Consider the following 22499-nt stretch of genomic DNA (forward strand, 5'->3'; position numbering starts at 1 on the left):
CTGACCAGCTCTGTGTGTATCTGTGGGGATGTGAGGAAGAGATGTGGAGGGGAGTTGGGGCGGTCCTCACCCTGGCTGGGTGTGTGTGTGGGGGGCACCCTCAGGGCCTGGCTGGCGGCGTGGTGGAAGTCAGACACCTCCTGTAGTCTCTGTCTCAGATCTCTCAGTAACACAGCCTGAGTCGAGCCCTGGAAGAACCGACGACCAATACAGCCCCCTGCATCCAGACTGCAGACACCAGAAACAGGGGGACACTGAGAACATTACTGAATTTATACCAGCCTAGAGCAGGGTTCTCCAAGTGGGGTCTGAGGTCAAATTTCTAAATAAATAAATAAACTAACAGATTAAACTCATTTGGGCCAAAAGAACCGTGGAATAAGTTTAGAGGGTGTGGTACAATTAAATATTATTCATCTACAATTTATATTCTTAACCCTGGGCAACATGGGCCTGGGAGACTCACAGGGATATCGGTATTCACAGTACTCCACCAAGTATTTCCCCAAAAGCTGTAAAACTCCCAAGTTCTCCCTCTGCCACATCGACAAATGTGTAGAATTGCAGGAGATTATCTTGTAAACTGCAACATTCTCTCACTGATGTCAAGAGGCAGGACTCTAAAATGTTCATTCCCAGGGCCAGAGACTGGGTTCGTCCAGCCACGCAGCGCTGAAGTCATAGAATCCCTGGCCTAGAGGTTATGGTGTGTGTGTGTCGTACCCATACTCAGGTCCTGGCTGTCTCAGGTAGAGCTGCAGGAACCTCTGCCAGACGAGGGGGAGTAGTGGGTGGTCAGGGGGTGTGGACAACGCCTGACACGCCCACCTGTACACCTGCAGCCGCTGCAGAGATGGAGCCACTGGGAGCTTCAACCTCTGCTGGGCCTTCTGTCTCACACAGACACAAGAAACAAAGATAGTGAAACACAAACACTATGTATCTCAGATTAAGGCTTATTAATCTCTCATAGTTTTATTGTTCTGCTGGTCAGGTGAGAGGTTGGAGTGTGTGTGTGTGTGTGTGTGTGTGTACCTTCAGAGCCTGGTCAGGTGAGAGGTTTGGATCAGACAGTAGTTCATGCTCCACACAGCGTCCCAGCTGAGAATCCTCCTCAAACATCCCCTCCATGTTCAACACCAGCCACGCAAACCACACCTAAACACATACAGTTATCATTTCACATACAAACCACACCTAAACACATACAGTTATCATTTCACATACAAACCACACCTACACAGACGTTTTGTTTAGGTGTGGTTTTTAGCAGAATATTTTGGAAAATGCAGCAAAAATGTTTCCTTCTGTTTCACACAGAATGACAGCACGGATACGACAAGTTAGATAGGACTGAGGTTAAAGTTCTCACCTCCCCGCTCAGCGATTGGCCCTCAATGAATGAGGGTGTGGCATTTCCAGCAATCCAACCAACCAGGGAAGAGAGCAGACCCCGGTCTCCATGGTAACCTAAAGCAATCTACAGAGGGGTGAGAGAGAGCATCACAGACTGATCTACTGTGTGTGTGTGTGTGTGTGTGTGTGTGTGTGTGTGTGTATACTCTTTCTTCACAGAAAAAGAACACACACTGATCAAAATAAGCATAACAGCTGAAATATTTGGGACTCTACAATCTCCAGTCTCTCTGTGTGTGTGTGTGTGTGTGTGTGTGTGTACCTTGTGCTGCTGGTACAGTAATCTCTGTACACACTCCTCCTGGTGGTGTGTGAAGGCAGAACGACAGATCTGATCCATCAGGAATAGAACGGTCCTGTCTCGGTACCACAGGTTCTGCTGGGTTAGAATTCCCACCCAGAACTCTAGAACCGCTGCCGGACCCACACGACCTGGCCTCGAACTCTCGACCACGTGAGTCTGAAAGAGAAAAAACACACACACTCATCGTGAAGAGATTCATGGACTGTTTAGAGGCAGGAACATCCACTTCTACAGCTGGCCAAACTACTGATCTGGTTAACCCCATGTTTCACACCAGTTTGGATGTATTAGGTGTGTGTACATACCTGTATGACACTGTTGAGCAGGCGTACCATGTCCCCATAGGTGCCTCCAGTGAAGAGTGGCGCCACCCTGTGGGTGACCTGCTGCGTTACACCCTGAGGACACACACCGTCACACTGCAGGAACAACTGGACACAGCCCACAAACCTGGCACAGAGAGAGGAAGAGAGAAACATATATCGTAGTCCAAACATAGCAATACCACAGCCCTCCAGTTGTGTGAGATTTTAGTGTGATTTTAAGGTTTAGTTTAGGCAGGGGTAAAAGATCCTGAAAGTTAACTGTAGAAGCTGCGCGGGCAGAAAAGAGGGAAGATGTTGTCCAGTACAGAGGAAGTAGGGTCTAGGACATAGTGTGTATCTCTTACTGTGTGTTCTTCAGCAGGTAGAAGCTGAGAGGGTAGGTAAGAGGGAGGATGTTGTCCAGTACAGAGGAAGTAGGGTCTAGGACATAGTGTGTATCTCTTACTGTGTGTTCTTCAGCAGGTAGAAGCTGAGAGGGTAGGTAGGAGGGAGGATGTTGTCCAGGAGATGGACAGCAGCTCTCAGATGTTGAGACTGAATCAGGTTCTTCAACAGATCCACTCCTTCTGTGCAAAACACCTCCAGACTGGGATCAGACAGACAGACGGACGGTAATAGATGTTAGACACATGTAAACACACAGTATGTAACTGTGCTGTGGTCCTCACCAACCGGCCAGAGGGCTCATAGGGATAGTGACTTTGCACTCTGTGCCGGACACCGCAGCTGGTTTCACTGACCTGTAATACTAATAACTGCACTATACTGCTTTTGTACCATGTACACTTCTTCACGATATTTACGACAGTATATATACACACACACACACACACTGCATATATAGATATATCCTCACTGTAAATTGTAACGTTATATCCTCACTGTAGCTCAGCCTATACTATAGGGTTTTATTATTACTGTATTTATATTGTATATTCTGTATGTCGACTTTGTGTAAATTTCTCTGTCTGTATTCTGTTTGTACATTTGTCTATTGCTGGCAGCACCTGTTCATTTAGTCTGACTCCATGTATGTGGAAATGTACTTGGCGAATAAAGGGATTCTGATGTGAGAGAGAGAGCAGATGGTCACACCTGTGTCCTACAGTTGTCATGGCAATGGCCAGGTAGCAGCCAATGGGAAGGCCCGCCTTTACGGCCCTTAGAACAGGGTGCATGTTTGGGGCGTGCGTGAGCTCCGGAGAGGGGTTGGGGGCAGAGCCGGGGGTGGACCAGGCTGCTTGAGGGTACTGGGTGTTGCCATGGAGCTTCAGCCTTAGCAACAGTTGCCAGGCCCACTGGCTGAAGGAAGCCTCAGGTGACAGACCCAGACGGAGAACACTAGCCAGGTAGGACACCTGATCGACAGAGACAGAGAGATGTGTGTTAACCTCAGAGATGAGACGGGTGTATGATGTGCACGAATGTGTGTATTTGCGTTACCTGTTTGATTCCCTCTGAGATGAGTCCATTGTATGGCTTGTCTGTGAGGTATTTCTGATAGGCTTCTGCCACCAGCAGAGCAACTTCACTGTGGAGAGAGGAGGGCAGGGCCAGAGTCCCATCCTACAAGACACACACACTCAACATTACACACTGTACACACTCAAACTCAATGTAGGGTTAGGTGTGTGTGTGTGTGTGTGTAGTACCTGTGTGTAGCCCCAGTCCAGTCCTTCCAGTAGAACACAGGCCAGGCTGTTCTCCACAGCAGAGAGGGGGTGATGGAGCAGCCAGCCCCCGATCACACACACTTCCTCCGGGCTAGGACGCCACAGGAACAGGGGCAGCTCCTTACTGAGGTACAGTGCCACCTAACATACACAAGGCTAATCAACATGCAGGTGTGCTTAACCGAACCACCTCTTTTACACTTGAGGTCTTCATCCCCATTCTTTCCACAGCAACCCCAGGTGTTGACAGACGCCACGTGAGCACACACACACACACACACACACACACACTTACCATGCCGACTGTCTCGATGGTCTCTCTGAGTCTGTCCAGCAGGACTGAGATGATGTAAGGATGAACGGTTGCTATGGCGGCCAGCAGCTCCCGCCCCACCTTCGAGTAGGTTTCCCTCGTAGACACACTGACATAGGACACCTGGAGGCAGGGATGGAAATAAAGGGCGACCTGCAGTAGAAACTGGCAGCCGGCTTTGCTGCGACCTCTATTCATTCCGTGTGACAAATGATGTGCGTGTTACCTGGAAGACGAGGAGAGCTATAGTGGTAATGAAGGTGGGGTCAGAGTGGTGGGTGGGCATGGCCATGTGAGCTAGCGCCGTGAGGAGAGAGATTCCATCAGAACTGTTGACCTCACACAGCCATTTCTCAAACCTCTCCTGGTGACTCGGCTCTGCAATACACGTTAGTACATCATTAGCGTACGGTTCCTGTGCTGACACACTGTGTATGCGTGTGAACGTATAATATTGAGCTCTATTCTGTGTTGTTGTTTTTTTTAGTACATTGTGTTTTTGGAAAAAGTACTTGACGAACACAAGTCATTCCCATCACCATTATGTGTGTGTGTGTGTGTGTGTACCTCTGAGGGCCTGTAGGCAGGTGTATGTGTTGTCTGTAGAGTTGAGTGCGTCCGGTGCAGCGGTCTCTGCACACTGCATCACGTACAGAACTCTCCACAGCATGGAACTGGACAGGGTTCCGTAGGGCATCTCTGACATGAACAGCCAGATACCCAACCTAGGAGAACACAGTCAGATAATACACAAACACTTTACACTCTCTCTTTCACACACACAAGTATGCACGCACTCCCCAATCAATATTCTTACTGCCTTGTAAGAATAGACAGCCAAAAACATGACATTTCTTCCCCCTCGCACCTCTTGTTTCTGAGGACGTGTAGTACAGCTCTGAGGAACAGATGGTCGTACTCTAGCTGTAGTTTCTCCAGAGAGATGGTCCTGGGCCGGGCTGGACCAGCAATACTCACATACTGGGCCCAGTGATCACTGACATAACACACCGTCATCCTGCAGGGAGAGAGCGCACAGGAGGCAGCGGTTACACACCGTTACAAAACACACCGACATCTAAAATGTACTGCGTGTGGGTGTCTTACCGTATGGTGTGTCCGATGCGTTTGACTAGCTGGCGGTAGCGAGCGCTGTCGTAGGTGTTCAGACCCACAGCTAGCAGCTCGATCAGTGATGAGGCGAACGCAAACACACGCATCATCTTCTGACTGGAGCAGGACTTGGGCTCATAGACACCTAGATAAAGAACATCCGTTATAAAATGGTAGGACAGTCACACAGCTACACACACGCACATCTGAAGCCAAACAGCAGGCGCCAGAATAACAGAATTACCACGTCAGTCAAATACATGACAACACACGCGCGCACGCATACACACACAGCTTTACTTTCGTGAAATGTCAGGACTTTTTGGAGAGTAAAAATGTTTGACCATTCAAAATCTTATTTTCCCTAATCCTAAACCAACCCCTTAACCTAACCCAAAAACCCAACCCCTTAACCTAACCCTAACCCCAAAACCCTAACCCTTAAGCTTAAAATAGCACTTGAACAAATTCAGGTCCTGACTTTTCAAATGTTTTATTGCTTTCATACCTTTTCAGGACATTCGGGTGAAATGTTAGGACATTGGGATCCTGATCATGTAGGAAAGCAAGTACACACACACACACACACACACACACACACACACACACACACACACACACACACACACACACACACACACACACACACACACACACACACACACACACACACACACACACACACACACACACACACACACACACACACACACACACACACACACACACACACACCATCCTTCTTGCTCATCTCCAGCAGGTGTGTGAAGAGCTGTTGGAAGGGGAACTGGGACAGCAGAGAGATCAGGTCCTCCTCACACAGTAACAACCAGCTGCTCTCTGGGTCCTCATCCTGAAAAACACTCATGCACATCAGTAACCTTACAACACTTCTACCAACGCTCCTAGGGTCAAATTCCACACACACCAACACATGCATGCACACACACACACGGTTACCTCCTCTCCACCTTCATCCACTAGGGTCCAGTTGCCAGACTCAGGGCCGGAGGCTGCAGCACTCTGACTCTCACAGGGCTTCATGTGGCTCATGAACTCAGCCCGGTGTCTAAAGATGAAGGATCAACAATCAGAGAGAAAAACCCATAGGGAGCTAAATTGAAGTGTGCAAAAATCACATAAATAGGTAAGGATTAGAGATGAAAGGTCAAGGCTACCTGACTGGAGACATGAGGGTGGTGACATGTAGGGTTAGGGGTCAGGGGCCAGAGTGAGAAGTTAGGGTTCTTTACCTGACTGGAGACATGAGGATGGCCAGAGCCTGCATGAACTGCTGTACTCCTGAGGGGTTTCCTAGGACCTGGATCTGAAACACACACCCCCAAGCATGTTATAGTTAAGACTGCTAACTTTACCTGGCAATGATGCCATTGTTAGCCGAATATGATAACCTGCCAAAAAGCATACAGAAATAGTGGAGTGAGCCTTCATTCATAAACCAGGCCTACTTTTGAGGAAATCAAAACAATAAACAAACTAGATAGAGGGTGTGTCTCACCTGTAAGAAGGCTGCAGCCCACTTGCCCACCCCTGCAGAACAGCACAGCAGATGGTTCAACAGGTAGAGGTGCTCTCCTGATCCCCCCACACGCAGTAACACTGCCACCTATACACAACACACACCACAGCATAGCATGACTAAACTGCACAACAGGTGGGACAACAGGTTCTGCTGTACCAGGGCTAGTGTTGAGGTTTACTGTGTGTGTCTGTGTGTGTACCAGTCTCTGCAGCCAGAGGTGGATGTCTGTCTGGAACTGCGTGTCGTCCAGGACTCTCCGTGTGAAGCTGAAGAGAACACTGATGCTCTCCTTCAGAGGGAGGAGGGAGCTGGGCTGACTCTGGGTACCACACATATCTACAATACACTTAACTAATTAAACAAAGAAACACACTAAACATGTGTACAATATGGAAAATGTGAAATTAAATCCAACCTGTGTGTATATGTATGTACAGTGTGTGTGAGAGTGTGTTCTCACCGTGGAGCAGGCAGTGTAAGTATGACTCCACCTGAAGACGTGACAGCAGAGCTGTGTATGCGTGCAGCGCCACCTTCTGGTGCAGGAGTTCAGAGCGGGCCTCAAACAGCTTCCGCAGCTCCACCAACACAGCCTCACTGAAGTCAGCCTGCTGGAAGCGGTGGTAGCCATACACCTTAGACTGGTCCCCACACACACCCTGGAGAGAGAGAAAGAAAGGATTTAAAGAGAGAGAGATGAAGAACAGAAGTGTACTGTATAACTTTGTAGCTTCTGTGTTATGTCCTAAGTCGTATACTAACATAATCTATTGAACCACATACCTGAAGTGTGAGCTGCTCATCTCTGAAGCTCCAGAGTCGGTTCTGTGTGGTGTTACAGTCGGAGGTGTGTGTGTGGAGCTGTGTGTGTGCGTGTGTCAGCTGTCTGCGGCAGCGCCAGTAATTCTGCAGGAGTTCTGTCAGCTCGTGGCCTTCCTGCCGGGCCAACACTGCAAACCGGGCTGCACACACCTCCACCCCCTCCACCCACACACACATCCCCCCACCTGGCTCCCACACACTCAGCTGCTCCAAAGAGAATGCCTTCAGGAAAAACACAAGACAGTCAACACTATAAATAAATATTATTCACCATTCTTTTGTAACATAGATAGCTTTGTAATATAAAGCGGTTCGAGCCCACAATGGGTCATAGTAAGTGTGTGGTTACCTGTAGTTCTGGGCTAGGCTGGGGTAGTTCAGGGTACAGTCTGGTCCTGGAGCCCTCAGATGGAGCTAGTTCCACAACAGGCTCCAGACTGAGAGGACACTCCTGCTCCCCTAGAGGCAGAACAGCAGGGCCCCTTGTCCCACAGGCCCGCAGAGCCTCCTTATGCAGCTGCATCAGGGAGCCCTCCTCCAGTGTGGGTAGTGAGGGGTAGAGGGCAGGAGCGCTGGGGGCCAAGGGTGTCTCAAGCGTGGTAGATATGCAGGCCTGACTCTGGATGTGGGTTTTGTTTTGGGTCTCTCTCCCCACCTCAGTGCTCGGTGGTTCAGCTCTGAGCTCAGACCCTTGGTCCTCTCCTCTCCTCTCATCCCTCTTCTCTGGCTCTGTCTCAGAGGGCTTTTCTAGTGTCTGGGGTGAGGTTGATGATGATGTCTGTGATAATGTGGATGATGATAGTTTTTGTGATGCTGGTAATGGTTCCTCTGATGTCTGTGGTAATATCTGTGTTGATGGTTGTGATGTCTCTGATAAAGTCTCTGATGCCTCTGCCAGACCCTGTTGTTGCTCTGTCCCCTCGTTGGGCAGACTGAGGGGGATGTCTGTGAACTCAGAGCTGGGCGGGGCAGCAGCACCAGGTTTCTCATCACAACCAGCAGAGAGAGCTGTGGGACTCTTCACTCGTACACTCTGCCTCTGTTTTCTGTCCTGTTGGGGGTAACACACAACAGTAGTCTGACTTATTACTCATGAATAATGACAGGGTAATAAATACTATCATATGCTTTCACCATCATTTGATAAATAGACAGTAGTCTGCCCTCGGGGACATACAGGAGTGTACTGTACATACCTGAGACCTGCTACTGGTCTTGGACTTCTTTTGTCTCACAGCCTCCATCTGTCATATCCTTCACACCTTGTTCCTCTCACCACATTCACCCTAAGGCTTCTAAGGGGAGAAACAGTGTGTCTGTTAAATGGGAGCACAACAGTCAGCTCACAGTCTTTGGTACATGATTATTTTCTAATCTCACATTAGCCAGTTTGGTCCTGGCTGCCAACACAGGGCCAAATTATAATCCAGTCATTCATGCGTCAGCAAAACAACACCACTCACTTACTCACGTGACTACTGATGATAAACAAGGACCTAGATGTCTGTGTTATCTTTACATGAAGGCAGTTCTTGTTAGCAAATAGGCGTGGTTTCAGACCAGTCTCGAGCTGTATAGGGTAAGGGTTAGCTATTTAGAGTTAGCTAGTGTCGGGAAAACGAAACACATCCACCCTCTCCTCGCACAGCACTAGCAAAGCAATGGCTAGAGAGGGTGTAGTGACAGTCGTCGGTCATCATGGCTAGCACAGTGTACCCCACTTTACATATCACTGTCAGTTGATTATAAATAAGCTCTGCCATCTAGCTATCTTAAACAAGCTGGTGAAAGCATATTGTCGTTAACGTTACTAGCACGCTAGCTTACACGTAGCGCTCTCGAGGAGTGCGAAAACAATGACATAATTTAGCTAGCTAGCACCATTTTTTTGTGGTGTAGCTAACGTTAGCTATAATGATCAGCTGTAAACTGTAGGCTAAACCCCTACAAAATTTTAAATGCTACCTACCTTTGTAAAACAATGTGATCAACGCCAGCGAAGTGACATTTGGCAACACATCAGCTGTTATTTGTTTTGCTCCAGGAAGAAACAGTTATCGCGATAATATTTCGTCACATGACTCTATCTTTACGTACAACAGAAAGTGCCTACATCAAAGATTATGGATATACTGACAAGATACATGTCAATTCAATTCAATTGACTTTATTGACATGGCAAGATAATTATTACTTACATTGTCAAAGTATACATATATAATATATATATATATATATGTATATAAATAAATGGTGGGACCAACAGCAATAATAATAGTAGTTAGTAGTGGACATGGGATTACCATTAACAACAACTACAACAACAATATTAATCAGAACAACAATACGTTGAAGCAATGGTAGTAGACCAGTGTCAACATGACTGAGAAGACACATGACATGGTATGAAAGACAAAACAAAACAAGATTGGAAATATTATCGACATTACGTTGCACTTTTCACTGGCTGTCCCTCAGGTTGTGGCAGGAGGACACATATTTGGCTGCCAAAACTGCACATTTTGGCTTTTCACCCAATAAATATTTAATTTGTTCTTCATCTTTTATAGTTTCAAATTATTTTTATTAAATTATAATACATGTCTCTCTGCCCTAACAAATGGGAGTCGTTGTCCACAAAGCAGCACTGCGGGCTGTCTAGCTCCCGCGTATCCTTTCTTTGGATTGGTGGATGCGTCGATTGTTGTAATATTTTAAAAAATATATTCGATGAGGGTTGTTGACGTTAAACGCCTGTATTCAATGGAGAGAGACGCTATGCTGCTAGCCTCATGCATCAGATACGGATAGCCATCTTGAGACAACTCCGATATAAAGTGTTTTTTCTCAAAGGATGTCACTAGTCCTACTTATATCAGTAGACGCGTAACAACGTATGCATTACGAAACTTCTATTCAATCTACTCTCATTGACTTCCTTAAAAAACTATTTGTTTGGTGGGCGAAAAAACGCCACCTGCTGGAGGGAGACAGATTTTCCGCTGAGTTGGCCTCTCTTCCTCTGCCACCCGGGTGCACACCTGCCTACATTCATGTTAGTTACCCTATCGATGTGGTCCGTGTTATTCGGGATCCCTAGGACGTCCCTAACCCTATGAAGTTTGTATTTAAAATGGTTACGGTAAGGGTTATGGTTAAGGGTATGGAAGTCCCAAGGATTTCCGGCTAGCACTGACCCTATCTATTTGTGTTGCAAACGTTATGTTTACAAAATTACATGTTTATAAAATGAATTGTTTATTGGAGAAAAATACTCAAATTACACTGCATGACCAAAAGTATGTGGACACCTGCTCCTCGAACATCTCATTCCAAATTAATGGGTATTAATATGGAGTTGGTCCACCCTTTGCTGCTATAACAGCCTCCACTCTTCTGGGAAGGTTTTCCATTAGATACTGGAACATTGTTGCAGGGATTTGCTTCCATTCAGCCACAAGAGCATTAGTGAGGTCAGGCACTGAGTTTGACAATTAGGCCTGGCTCGCAGTAGGTGTTCCAATTCATCCCAAAGGTGTTCGATGAGGTAGAGGTCACGGCTCTGTGCAGGCCATTCAAGTTCTTCCATACTGATCACACAAACCATTTCTGTATGGAACTTGCTTTGTGCACTGGGGCATTGTCAATCTGAAACAGGAAAGGGCCTTTCCAAACTGTTGCCACAAAACTGGAAGCACAGAATCGTCTAGAATGTCATTGTATGCTGTGGCGTTAAGATTTCCTTTCAATGGAACAAAGGGGCCTAGCCCTAACCATGAAAAACAGCCCCAGATCATTATTCCTCCTCCACCAAACTTTACAGTTGGCACTATGCATTCGGCAGGTAGTGTTTTCCTGGCATCCGCCAAACCCAGATTCATCCATCGGACTGCCAGGTGGTGAAGCGTGATTCATCACTCCAGGGAACATGTTTCCACTGCTCCAATGGCAGCGAGCTTCACACCACTCCAGCCGAAGCTTGACATTGCACATGGTAATATGGACTTGTGTACAGCTGCTTGTCCATGGAAACCCATTTCATGAAGCTCCCGAGGAACAGTTATAGTGTTGAAGTTGCTTCCAGAGGCACTCTGGAACTCGGTAGTGAGTGTTGCAACCAAAGACAGACTATTTTTTACGTGCTACGCGCTTCAGCACTCGTGGTCCTATCTGTGAGCTTGTGTGGCCTTCCACTTCCCAGTGTTGTTGATCCTAGAAGTTTCCACTTCACAATAACAGCACAATTGACCACCGCAGTTCTAGCAGGGCAGAAATTTGATAAACTGACTTGTTGGAAAGGTGGCATCCTATGACGATGCCACGTTGAAAGTCACTGACCTCTTCAGTAAGGCCGTTCTACTGCCAATCTATGTATATGGAGATTGCATGGCAGTGTGCTCGATTTCATACCCCTGTCAGCAACGGGTAGGCCTATGGCTGAAATAGCCGAATCCACTAATTTGAATGGGTGTCCACATAGTTTTGCATATATAGTGAGTGTAGTTAAATCTATCTGTGATTATCAAGAACATAACTTGTGTGTTCCCAAACGTTATATTACTTTCGCTTTGGTCTTGAAACAACATGCTGGAGGAAACAGTATTGCTGCTCTAACTGTGACATGAATAGCCCTGGTATAGCGAACCACTGTGCATTGTTCAGTGCAGGTAGCCACCCTGGTGCACTGTTCAAAGCCCAAGGTCAAGTCGGCTCAAAACAAAAGTGATGTAATTAAGCGCGTGGAGTAATGAGTTGGATTTGGTGTTTTCACACGCACAAGTGATTGCTTTTCTTTTTATAAAAAACTATTTATCTGCCTTCCCAATGAAAACTATTTGGAAAAATGTTCTATAATTATATAGCAGACAGACAAAGTATTTATTTAAAACGTACACAAATATTTCACATTCCCTTTTAAAACTCATTGAAGACACAGCAGTCAGCTGTCTCAGCTGTGTCTTGAATTTGACAGAAGGTAGCCTGGCAGTGTCATTGGTGACATTTGACCTAGTCACCTGCTCAGTCTCTCTTGATGAAGCACCTCTTTTCTCTTGCCACTGTTTACATGCTAGTTGGGATGAGTTTTCTAGTTCCAACTAGTACATGAAGACTGCATCTGTTGTTCTCATCTAATTCAGCTGGGTGTATGTATGGTGGTTCAGGGTTTCATGTGTGGATCATATTCTGTGTCTGGATAGATGATGGTTCATAGTTTATGTGTGGTTCAGGTGGTTCATGTAGTTTGTGTGTGTATGTGCGACTCATTGGTGGTGTGTGTGTGGTTCAGGCGATTCTTGTGAATCTGTGTGTGGTCCGTGTATATCTGTGTGTGGTTGGTGTGTGAATTCTTGACTCAGTGCCAGGCTAAGGATCTCTGTTTTCTCCTTGTAGAAGCGGAGTTCATTGCCATGACGCCTAGCCACGTCCAGTTCCCTCTGTGCTGCTCGTAGCTCCATCCTCAGCTGCCTTGGCGTCTGCCGCTCCCTGCCCAGCCAATCCAGAGCCATGCTGCTGCGCATGCTGGCATCCAGTCCCCGCTGCAAGTAATAACCAATCACATTCTGTCGGGGCAAAGAGTAATAACCAATCAGGAAGTGTGCTTGATGTAGCACCCTTGGGTTAAATGCAGAAGACACATTTCAGTTGAAGGCATTCAGTTGTACAGCTGAATAGGTATCCCCCTTTCCCTTTCTGATGTGAGAATAGCAGGGGTGTATCCATCTTGTCCGCAGAGGGCCAGTGTGGGTGCAGGCTTTTGTTACAGCCAAGCAGTAATACACCCGATTCAAATCAAAGATTGGCCACCCTTGGAGTAGAAGATTATAGGATCAATTATATAATTGAATATCCAGATGAGTGACTTGCCTGGCGGGAACACTGTCTTTCCCTTAGAATCTTCAACGTCCCGTTCCAGTGTAACAACTGAAACACTGTCATCCCCTCCTACAGAGAGAGAGAGAGAGAGAGAGAGAGAGAGAGAGAGAGAGAAAAAAAGAAAGAGAGAGAGAGAGAGAGAGAGAGAGAAAGAGAGAGAGAGAGATAGAGAGAGAGAGAGAGAGAGAGAGAGAGAGAGAGGGAGTGAATAGACCTGAGCAATAAAAGAACGGCATAAAAAATGATCAGTGAAACTTGACAAGTATGAATTGTGTAATTACGCAGGACAGGGATGATAGATGATCTGAATATTTTTCTAATCCCTAACCAAACTGTGTGTGATTGTTTGAAAAGTTACGTTAGACCTTTATGTTCCAAGCCTGTCTGCTGAAGTTGTGATTGAGAGCATACGGTCTGGCTGGACGGCTGCCATGTATCCATAGACAATGTTATAAAATGATAAGGGTAACGTTCAGAAACAGACGGAACTAGTGCCAGTGCTTAGAACAGGTGGTGGAGGTCAAAGAATAGGGTTCAGCAAAAAGTAAAAAAGAGTCCGTATGAGGTCATGTTTGCAGTGCAAGAGAGAATAACATATATTATTAAACATATATTATAACATACAGTAATTAACCTATAACAAATTCCAATGATAATCCTGTCCTTACCTGGAACTCCAACATGGTTCTGCCAGTGTATGACTGGAGCAGGAGACAATAGGCTCCCAAACTGGTGCTAGGATCACAGGCATCCTCCACAGAGACCTGGATGGAACGTACAGTAACACAACACTTCAACCCTGACACGTATGATATCAGCCAATAGAAGAGAGCTTTTCATGACCAATAACTCAGGATATCCTATCGTATCCATGCTGCCATGTTGATGCTTTGTCGTGGTGAATTAGAGTTAGTCCTGTGCTAGAGTAAGTCCTGTGCCAGAATAGTCCTGTGCCAGAGTAAGTCCTGTGCCAGAATAGTCCTGTGCCAGAGTTAGTCCTGTGCCAGAATAGTCCTGTGCCAGAGTAAGTCCTGTGCCAGAATAGTCCTGTGCCAGAGTTAGTCCTGTGCCAGAATAGTCCTGTGCCAGAGTAAGTCCTGTGCCAGAATAGTCCTGTGCCAGAGTTAGTCCTGTGCCAGAATAGTCCTGTGCCAGAGTAAGTCCTGTGCCAGAATAATTCCGTGCCAGAGTTAGTCCTGTGCCAGAATAGTCCTGTGCCAGAGTAAGTCCTGTGCCAGAATAGTCCTGTGCCAGAGTTAGTCCTGTGCCGGAGTAAGTCCTGTGCCAGAGTAAGTCCTGTGCTAGAATAGTCCTGTGGCAGAGTTAGTCATGTGTTAAATTAAGTCTTATGCTAGAGTTAGTCCTGTGCCAGAGTTAGTCCTGTGCCAGAGTAAGTCCTGTGTTAGAGTAAGCCTTATGCTAGAGTTAGTCCTGCGCTAGAGTAAGTCCTGTGTCAGAATTAGTCCTTTGCTAGAGTAAGTATTGTGCCAGAGTTAGTCCTGTGCCAGAGTTAGTCCTGTGTTAGAGTAAGTCTTATGCTAGAGTTAGTCTTGTGCCAGAGTTAGTCCTGTGTCAGAGTTAGTCCTTTGCTAGAGTAAGTCTTGTGCCAGAGTTAGTCCTGTGCCAGAGTAAGTCCTGTGACAGTTAGTCCTTTGCTAGAGTAAGTATTGTGCCAGAGTTAGTCCTGTGCCAGAGTAAGTCCTGTGCCAGAGTTAGTCCTGTGCAAGAGTAAGTCCTGTGCCAGAGTTAGTCCTGTGTTAGAGTAAGTCTTATGCTAGAGTTAGTCCTGTGCCAGAGTTAGTCCTGTGTCAGAGTTAGTTCTTTGCTAGAGTAAGTCTTGTGCCAGAGTTAGTCCTGTGCCAGAGTAAGTCCTGTGCCAGAGTAAGTCCTGTGACAGAGTTAGTCCTGTGCCAGAGTTAGTCATGTGCCAGAGTAAGTCCTGTGCCAGAGTAAGTCCTGTGCTAGAATAGTCCTGTGGCAGAGTTAGTCATGTGTTAAATTAAGTCTTATGCTAGAGTTAGTCCTGTGCCAGAGTTAGTCCTGTGCCAGAGTAAGTCCTGTGTTAGAGTAAGCCTTATGCTAGAGTTAGTCCTGCGCTAGAGTAAGTCCTGTGTCAGAGTTAGTCCTTTGCTAGAGTAAGTCTTGTGCCAGAGTTAGTCCTGTGCCAGAGTTAGTCCTGTGTTAGAGTAAGTCTTATGCTAGAGTTAGTCCTGTGCCAGAGTTAGTCCTGTGTCAGAGTTAGTCCTTTGCTAGAGTAAGTCTTGTGCCAGAGTTAGTCCTGTGCCAGAGTAAGTCCTGTGCCAGTTAGTCCTTTGCTAGAGTAAGTATTGTGCCAGAGTTAGTCCTGTGCCAGAGTTAGTCCTGTGCAAGAGTAAGTCCTGTGCCAGAGTTAGTCCTGTGTTAGAGTAAGTCTTATGCTAGAGTTAGTCCTGTGCCAGAGTTAGTCCTGTGTCAGAGTTAGTCCTTTGCTAGAGTAAGTCTTGTGCCAGAGTTAGTCCTGTGCCAGAGTAAGTCCTGTGCCAGAGTAAGTCCTGTGACAGAGTTAGTCCTGTGCCAGAGTTAGTCCTGTGCCAGAGTTAGTCCTGTGCCAGAGTTAGTCCTGTGCCAGAGTAAGTCCTGTGCCAGAGTTAGTCTTGTGCTAGACTCACGGTGCTGGCTGAAGCAGCCTCCTGCAGGCTGTGTGTGATGAACAGAGGAGTGATTCGTCTAGACGGCAGCTCGTTCACTAGAGAGTTCATCAGAGCGACACGTGCCGCATCCCTACGAGCTTCCGCCTGGGTCTCACACTCCTACAGAGAGTCAGAAAGAGGTGGGAGGTTGGCAGAGAGAGGAAGTGGAGAGAAAAGAGGGAGACATAAGTCCCACTATGTAAATTATATTTGCAGTGTTGTTGGTTTGAGATGATCACTGTTTGCATAATCTCGGTTAACCCAGAACCAAAGTCCTGTGTAATTGGTCAAATGCTGGATTGTTCTGGGTCCATATGTGTTCAGAGAAGAAATAGAACGAGGATCGAAAACGGAATGAAGAGCTCCACCCTCTATCTTTACAAAATACGGGACAAATCTATGGGCCAAATGTCCCCCACCCCTTCCGAAAATCCAAAGATACTAACACTTGTGAAATCATGATTAGTCCAAAGCACCGGAACTAATGCTGCTCGTTATCTCACGCATCCCGTTGTATCAGGACAGATTTACGGTACCATTTATGTTTATGTAGTCTGCCTACGAGAGATGACTTTTTGCATGAATATGATTGACTGGAACAGAACTAAAGGTCATCTAGAAAAGGCCTCTGCTTGGGTTCGTTTCATGACTTTCTTCAACATGTGAGAGTTTATAAAAGCAAATCATGGGATTAGCAATCAAATGTGGAGTCAGAATATAACATCACAGGCAGCTCTGAACCAATCACAAGGCATTTGGGGCCTCGACCTCTGGGAGGCTGTGTGAGCCACAATGAGCCCTTTGAAAAGTATCACGGGATTCCAGCTGAATAAAATCATCAAAGCAGGTTGAGAGGCTGTGTGTGTGTACTGCCCAGGGTCTGACGGGTATAGATGCCCCGCCCCCCTTTCGGAAAAGCTGACCACGACTCCATTTTGTTGATCCCTGCCTACAGACAGAAACTAAAACAAGAGGCTCCCACGCTGAGGTCTGTCCAACGCTGGTCCGACCAAGCTGACTCCACACTCCAAGACTGCTTCCATCACGTGGACTGGGAGATGTTTCATATTGCGTCAGATAACAACATTGACGAATACGCTGATTCGGTGTGCGAGTTCATTAGAACGTGCGTTGAAGATGTCGTTCCCATAGCAACGATTAAAACATTCCCTAACCAGAAACCGTGGATTGATGGCAGCATTCGTGTGAAACTGAAAGCGCGAACCACTGCTTTTAATCAGGGCAAGGTGTCTGGTAACATGACCGAATACAAACAGTGCAGCTATTCCCTCCGCAAGGCTATCAAACAAGCTAAGCGCCAGTACAGAGACAAAGTAGAATCTCAATTCAACGGCTCAGACACAAGAGGCATGTGGCAGGGTCTACAGTCAATCACGGACTACAGGAAGAAACCCAGCCCAGTCACGGACCAGGATGTCTTGCTCCCAGGCAGACTAAATAACTTTTTTGCCCGCTTTGAGGACAATACAGTGCCACTGACACGGCCTGCAACGAAAACATGCGGTCTCTCCTTCACTGCAGCCGAGGTGAGTAAGACATTTAAACGTGTTAACCCTCGCAAGGCTGCAGGCCCAGATGGCATCCCCAGCCGCGCCCTCAGAGCATGCGCAGACCAGCTGGCCGGTGTGTTTACGGACATATTCAATCAATCCCTATACCAGTCTGCTGTTCCCACATGCTTCAAGAGGGCCACCATTGTTCCTGTTCCCAAGAAAGCTAAGGTAACTGAGCTAAATGACTACCGCCCCGTAGCACTCACATCCGTCATCATGAAGTGCTTTGAGAGACTAGTCAAGGACCATATCACCTCCACCCTACCTGACACCCTAGACCCACTCCAATTTGCTTACCGCCCAAATAGGTCCACAGACGATGCAATCTCAACCACACTGCACACTGCCCTAACCCATCTGGACAAGAGGAATACCTATGTGAGAATGCTGTTCATCGACTACAGCTCGGCATTCAACACCATAGTACCCTCCAAGCTCGTCATCAAGCTCGAGACCCTGGGTCTCGACCCCGCCCTGTGCAACTGGGTACTGGACTTCCTGACGGGCCGCCCCCAGGTGGTGAGGGTAGGCAACAACATCTCCTCCCCGCTGATCCTCAACACTGGGGCCCCACAAGGTTGCGTTCTGAGCCCTCTCCTGTACTCCCTGTTCACCCACGACTGCGTGGCCACGCACGCCTCCAACTCAATCATCAAGTTTGCGGACGACACAACAGTGGTAGGCTTGATTACCAACAACGATGAGACGGCCTACAGGGAGGAGGTGAGGGCCCTCGGAGTGTGGTGTCAGGAAAACAACCTCACACTCAACGTCAACAAAACTAAGGAGATGATTGTGGACTTCAGGAAACAGCAGAGGGAACACCCCCCTATCCACATCGATGGAACAGTAGTGGAGAGGGTAGCAAGTTTTAAGTTCCTCGGCATACACATCACAGACAAACTGAATTGGTCCACTCACACAGACAGCATCGTGAAGAAGGCGCAGCAGCGCCTCTTCAACCTCAGGAGGCTGAAGAAATTCGGCTTGTCACCAAAAGCACTCACAAACTTCTACAGATGCACAATCGAGAGCATCCTGGCGGGCTGTATCACCGCCTGGTATGGCAACTGCACCGCCCTCAACCGTAAGGCTCTCCAGAGGGTAGTGAGGTCTGCACAACGCATCACCGGGGGCAAACTACCTGCCCTCCAGGACACCTACACCACCCGATGTCACAGGAAGGCCATAAAGATCATCAAGGACATCAACCACCCGAGCCACTGCCTGTTCACCCCGCTATCATCCAGAAGGCGAGGTCAGTACAGGTGCATCAAAGCTGGGACCGAGAGACTGAAAAACAGCTTCTATCTCAAGGCCATCAGACTGTTAAACAGCCACCACTAACACTGAGTGGCTGCTGCCAACACACTGACACTGACTCAACTCCAGCCACTTTAATAATGGGAATTGATGGGAAATGATGTAAATATATCACTAGCCACTTTAAACAATGCTACCTTATATAAATGTTACTTACCCTACATTATTCATCTCATACGCATACGTATATACTGTACTCTATATCATCGACGGTATCCTTATGTAATACATGTATCACTAGCCACTTTATACTATACTATGCCACTTTGTTTACATACTCATCTCATTTGTACATACTGTACCCGATACCATCTACTGTATCTTGCCTATGCTGCTCTGTACCATCACTCATTCATATATCCTTATGTACATATTCTTTATCCCCTTACACTGTGTACAAGACAGTAGTTTTGGAATTGTTAGTTAGATTACTTGTTATTACTGCATTGTCGGAACTAGAAGCACAAGCATTTCGCTACACTCGCATTAACATCTGCTAACCATGTGTATGTGACAAATAAAATTTGATTTGATTTGATTTGATTTGATTTGATTTGATTTGATTTGAAGGACCTCTCTTTAGGGGCTGTGCAGTAATGAGGCCCTCCACACACCATTCAGACCCACAGCAAGGCTGAGCAGCACTCCTGTCCAGACAGGTATTTTTCTCACTCACACTAATGACAGAGCACCGTTAAAGCTGTTCAGTGGTGGTCTTTGGCTGCGCTATGGAAACTCTGTCTCTACTCCACGGTGGGCTCCTGTCATTGGGATATGGAAAATAACCACCTGGGCCTCAACTCTTACCCCCTCCTCCCTCCTCTCCTCAACCCTTACCACCAACCCTAACTACCTACCCTACCCCACCAATAACCTTGTCCGCAACAACCCTAGCTTTCCACCACAGTGGAATTTGGTAATGAAGTGAGGGTGGCAGGTAACCTAGTGGTTAGAGCGTTGGGCCAGTAACCAAAAGGTTGCTGGATTGAGTCCCCAAGCTGACAAGGTAAAAAATCTGTCGTTCTGCCCCTGAACAAGGCAGTTAACCCACTGTTCCCCGGTAGGCTGTCATTGTAAATAAGAATTTGTTCTTAACTGACTTGCCTAGTTAAATAAATACATATTTTGTGAGTAGTGCTGGTTTAGGTGGGTTAGGTAGCTGTGGTTGTGATGGTTATGATGGCAGTCACCTTATAGTTTCCAAAGCAGCTTCCTCCAGGCAGAGTGACGTAGTAGATGTAAGGGGGTCTTGGGGAAGGGGCAGACTCATACAACAACAAGCCCTCTGATTGGCTGGCAGAGCCTTTCACCGAGTCCTCTGATTGGCTGTCGGACCCCTTGACCTGTTCCACTTGCTTCTGCTCCCAAAAGTTATGCAACATGGCCACAATGTTCACTGAGGACACACACACACACACACACACAAACACACACACGCAATAATGAAAGTCTGCATGTAGGCCTGATGATTGACGCGTCAAAATAAATCTGAAAAAAGTCCTCAGGGCATTAGAACAAGCCATACAGTTTCAGATATGTCCTGTGCCTGTGGTGGAAACACAATGAGGAATGAAGAGAGGCCAGGGTGATTTAGAGTTTCAATATACTCAGCACCACTCCTCTACAGACCCTCTATCTGACTTAATAAGGGTATGAGGCGGACACTGTTGGAATGGACTGTAGATATGTTTATCTTAATTAATGCAGAGACAGCCCATTAAAACGTTGTTTAACTTCTGATATCTACTGTCCGTCTATAGTGTTGGCCACAGTTATACACCTATTCCTTCACTGTGTGTGTGTGTGTGTGTGTGTGTGTGTGTGTGTGTGTGTGTGTGTGTGTGTGTGTGTGTGTGTGTGTGTGTGTGTGTGTGTGTGTGTGTGTGAGAGAGAGAGAGAGAGAGAGAGAGAGAGAGAGAGAGAGAGAGAGAGAGAGAGAGAGAGAGAGAGAGTGTGTGCATGCGTGTGTGTATGTTTGTGGAAACAACCTGTTTCTGTAACTGAACATTCCCAGGCTGAGTTAGGTTCGAGCTGATTTAGAAAAAGGGGACACCACCCAACCACTCAACTCTAAACCTCCCTACAGAGATGGCTGAGATGGCTTCAGGTCATGGCAGGCTAGCCCTGCAGCCTGATGGACGAGGGCAAGCTTACCTTTGAGTGAAAAAGTTTCATTAAAATCAAATGCATTTGAAGGGGATTATGCCTACTGTAGATCGACAGAGTGGAACATCTCCACGCAACACTGCTTGCATCAAATCAAATCAAAAGTACTTGCATCAGAACCACTGTAATGTTTTTTTTTTACTGTGTGCATTTATGGCTGATGCAGTAAACAGAGGCACCTGAATGTTCTATCTGGGAAAACAAGCATCTAATGAATCAGCGTTTTCAACTCTGCTTATTGATAAAAAGCAATTCACTGAAGATTTCCCAGGCCCTATGTCAGTGTGTTTTGAGTAACTAAATGCAATACATGCCTATATAAAACAGCCAAATGCAATACATGCCTATATAAAACAGCCATATGCAATACATGCCTATATAAAACAGCCATATGTAATACATGCCTATATAAAACAGCCATATGCAATACATGCCTATATAAAACAGCCATATGCAATACATGCCTATATAAAACAGCCATATGTAATACATGCCTATATAAAACAGCCATATGCAATACATGCCTATATAAAACAGCCATATGTAATACATGCCTATATAAAACAGCCATATGCAATACATGCCTATATAAAACAGCCATATGTAATACATGCCTATATAAAACAGCCATATGCAATACATGCCTATATAAAACAGCCATATGCAATACATGCCTATATAAAACAGCCATATGCAATACCAAAAGCATGGTCTGAGTATGGCCCTCACATTGATTCAACTGCAGGTGACATCCCAGTTAGATGCTCAAGCACAGATGTCTGAGAATTATGTGCATTTGTGTGTCTCCATGTGTGTGTCTCTGTGTCTGGATAGCTACTCACAGTCCTTGAGGCTTTTACCGAAGTCACTTGGGGACAGAAGGTGTGACATCGTATTATCGTATGGAGAACCCCAAACTTGGCTCATCCTCTTCAATCTCAGTCTTCCTGCACACACGCTCAGTCTAGTTCAAACCATGTTCCATGGAGAGCGCAGCAAGCAGTGGGAAACTACTCCAAACGCAACTCCACTCAATACTTTTTTAAATGAGAGGATAAAGACTGCACTTCCCCTTAACTCAACTCCCCCTTTTTCTCTCCTCCTCCCCGCTCCTCTTTCTTCCCCTCTCTAGTATGGAGGCCTCCCCAGGGGTTCTCCTCTGGAGCGCTCTACCTTTTGTCACGAGCTCTGCTAATTAGCTAGGGGGCCCCCTCACACGCATATACACTGAGGCCTGCTGTTGGTATGTGCCCCCCCTCCCCCCAGCCCTCTCACCTCTCCTCTGCAGCTGCCTAATCCCAGAGTGATCAGACAGACTTTACAGGGCTCTATAGAGGGTCACTGTGGAGCCCCTCTCTCCTCTCTTACAGCCACACAGGATCT

At 46.7% G+C, this 22499-nt stretch overlaps 2 protein-coding genes across 4 annotated transcripts in view; both read right to left on the bottom strand.

Annotated features, from left to right (window-relative positions):
- LOC139411001 (ectopic P-granules autophagy protein 5 homolog (C. elegans)) overlaps positions 1–9582 on the bottom strand; it is a 30273-nt gene extending 20691 nt beyond the window's left edge. Inside the window, exons 1-26 of one of the 3 annotated variants that reach the window (XM_071156767.1) lie at positions 9480–9582; positions 8982–9080; positions 8707–8805; positions 7860–8561; positions 7472–7732; positions 7149–7347; positions 6888–7024; positions 6665–6772; positions 6399–6472; positions 6106–6214; positions 5884–5998; positions 5140–5290; positions 4901–5050; positions 4600–4757; positions 4259–4410; positions 4015–4155; positions 3699–3860; positions 3490–3612; positions 3142–3404; positions 2492–2632; positions 2026–2170; positions 1679–1876; positions 1373–1480; positions 1036–1158; positions 724–890; positions 1–228 (exon numbers count right to left, since the gene is read on the bottom strand). In XM_071156767.1, coding sequence (XP_071012868.1) covers positions 1–228; positions 724–890; positions 1036–1158; positions 1373–1480; positions 1679–1876; positions 2026–2170; positions 2492–2632; positions 3142–3404; positions 3490–3612; positions 3699–3860; positions 4015–4155; positions 4259–4410; positions 4600–4757; positions 4901–5050; positions 5140–5290; positions 5884–5998; positions 6106–6214; positions 6399–6472; positions 6665–6772; positions 6888–7024; positions 7149–7347; positions 7472–7732; positions 7860–8561; positions 8707–8754 — 4163 coding nt within the window. In that variant the 5' untranslated portion in view covers positions 8755–8805; positions 8982–9080; positions 9480–9582. Of the gene's footprint in view, positions 229–723; positions 891–1035; positions 1159–1372; positions 1481–1678; positions 1877–2025; positions 2171–2491; positions 2633–3141; positions 3405–3489; positions 3613–3698; positions 3861–4014; positions 4156–4258; positions 4411–4599; positions 4758–4900; positions 5051–5139; positions 5291–5883; positions 5999–6105; positions 6215–6398; positions 6473–6664; positions 6773–6887; positions 7025–7148; positions 7348–7471; positions 7733–7859; positions 8562–8706; positions 8806–8977; positions 9081–9479 lie in introns of all 3 variants that reach the window. The other 2 variants (XM_071156768.1, XM_071156769.1) reach the window with 2 other exon arrangements.
- A 2971-nt stretch (positions 9583–12553) lies between these two features.
- On the bottom strand, positions 12554–22043 carry LOC139412029 (protein limb expression 1 homolog). The gene is made up of 7 exons (XM_071158813.1): positions 21959–22043; positions 20141–20346; positions 16033–16173; positions 14053–14148; positions 13376–13453; positions 12803–13071; positions 12554–12758 (listed from the first exon to the last, which is right to left on the bottom strand). The coding sequence occupies exons 1-7, from the start codon at positions 22041–22043 to the stop codon at positions 12677–12679; spliced, it is 957 nt and encodes a 318-aa protein (XP_071014914.1). The 3' UTR covers positions 12554–12676.
- Positions 22044–22499: the final 456 nt, after the last annotated feature.

This window comes from Oncorhynchus clarkii, chromosome 6 (assembly GCF_045791955.1).
Source record: "Oncorhynchus clarkii lewisi isolate Uvic-CL-2024 chromosome 6, UVic_Ocla_1.0, whole genome shotgun sequence".
In the NCBI taxonomy this organism is placed as follows: domain Eukaryota; kingdom Metazoa; phylum Chordata; class Actinopteri; order Salmoniformes; family Salmonidae; genus Oncorhynchus; species Oncorhynchus clarkii.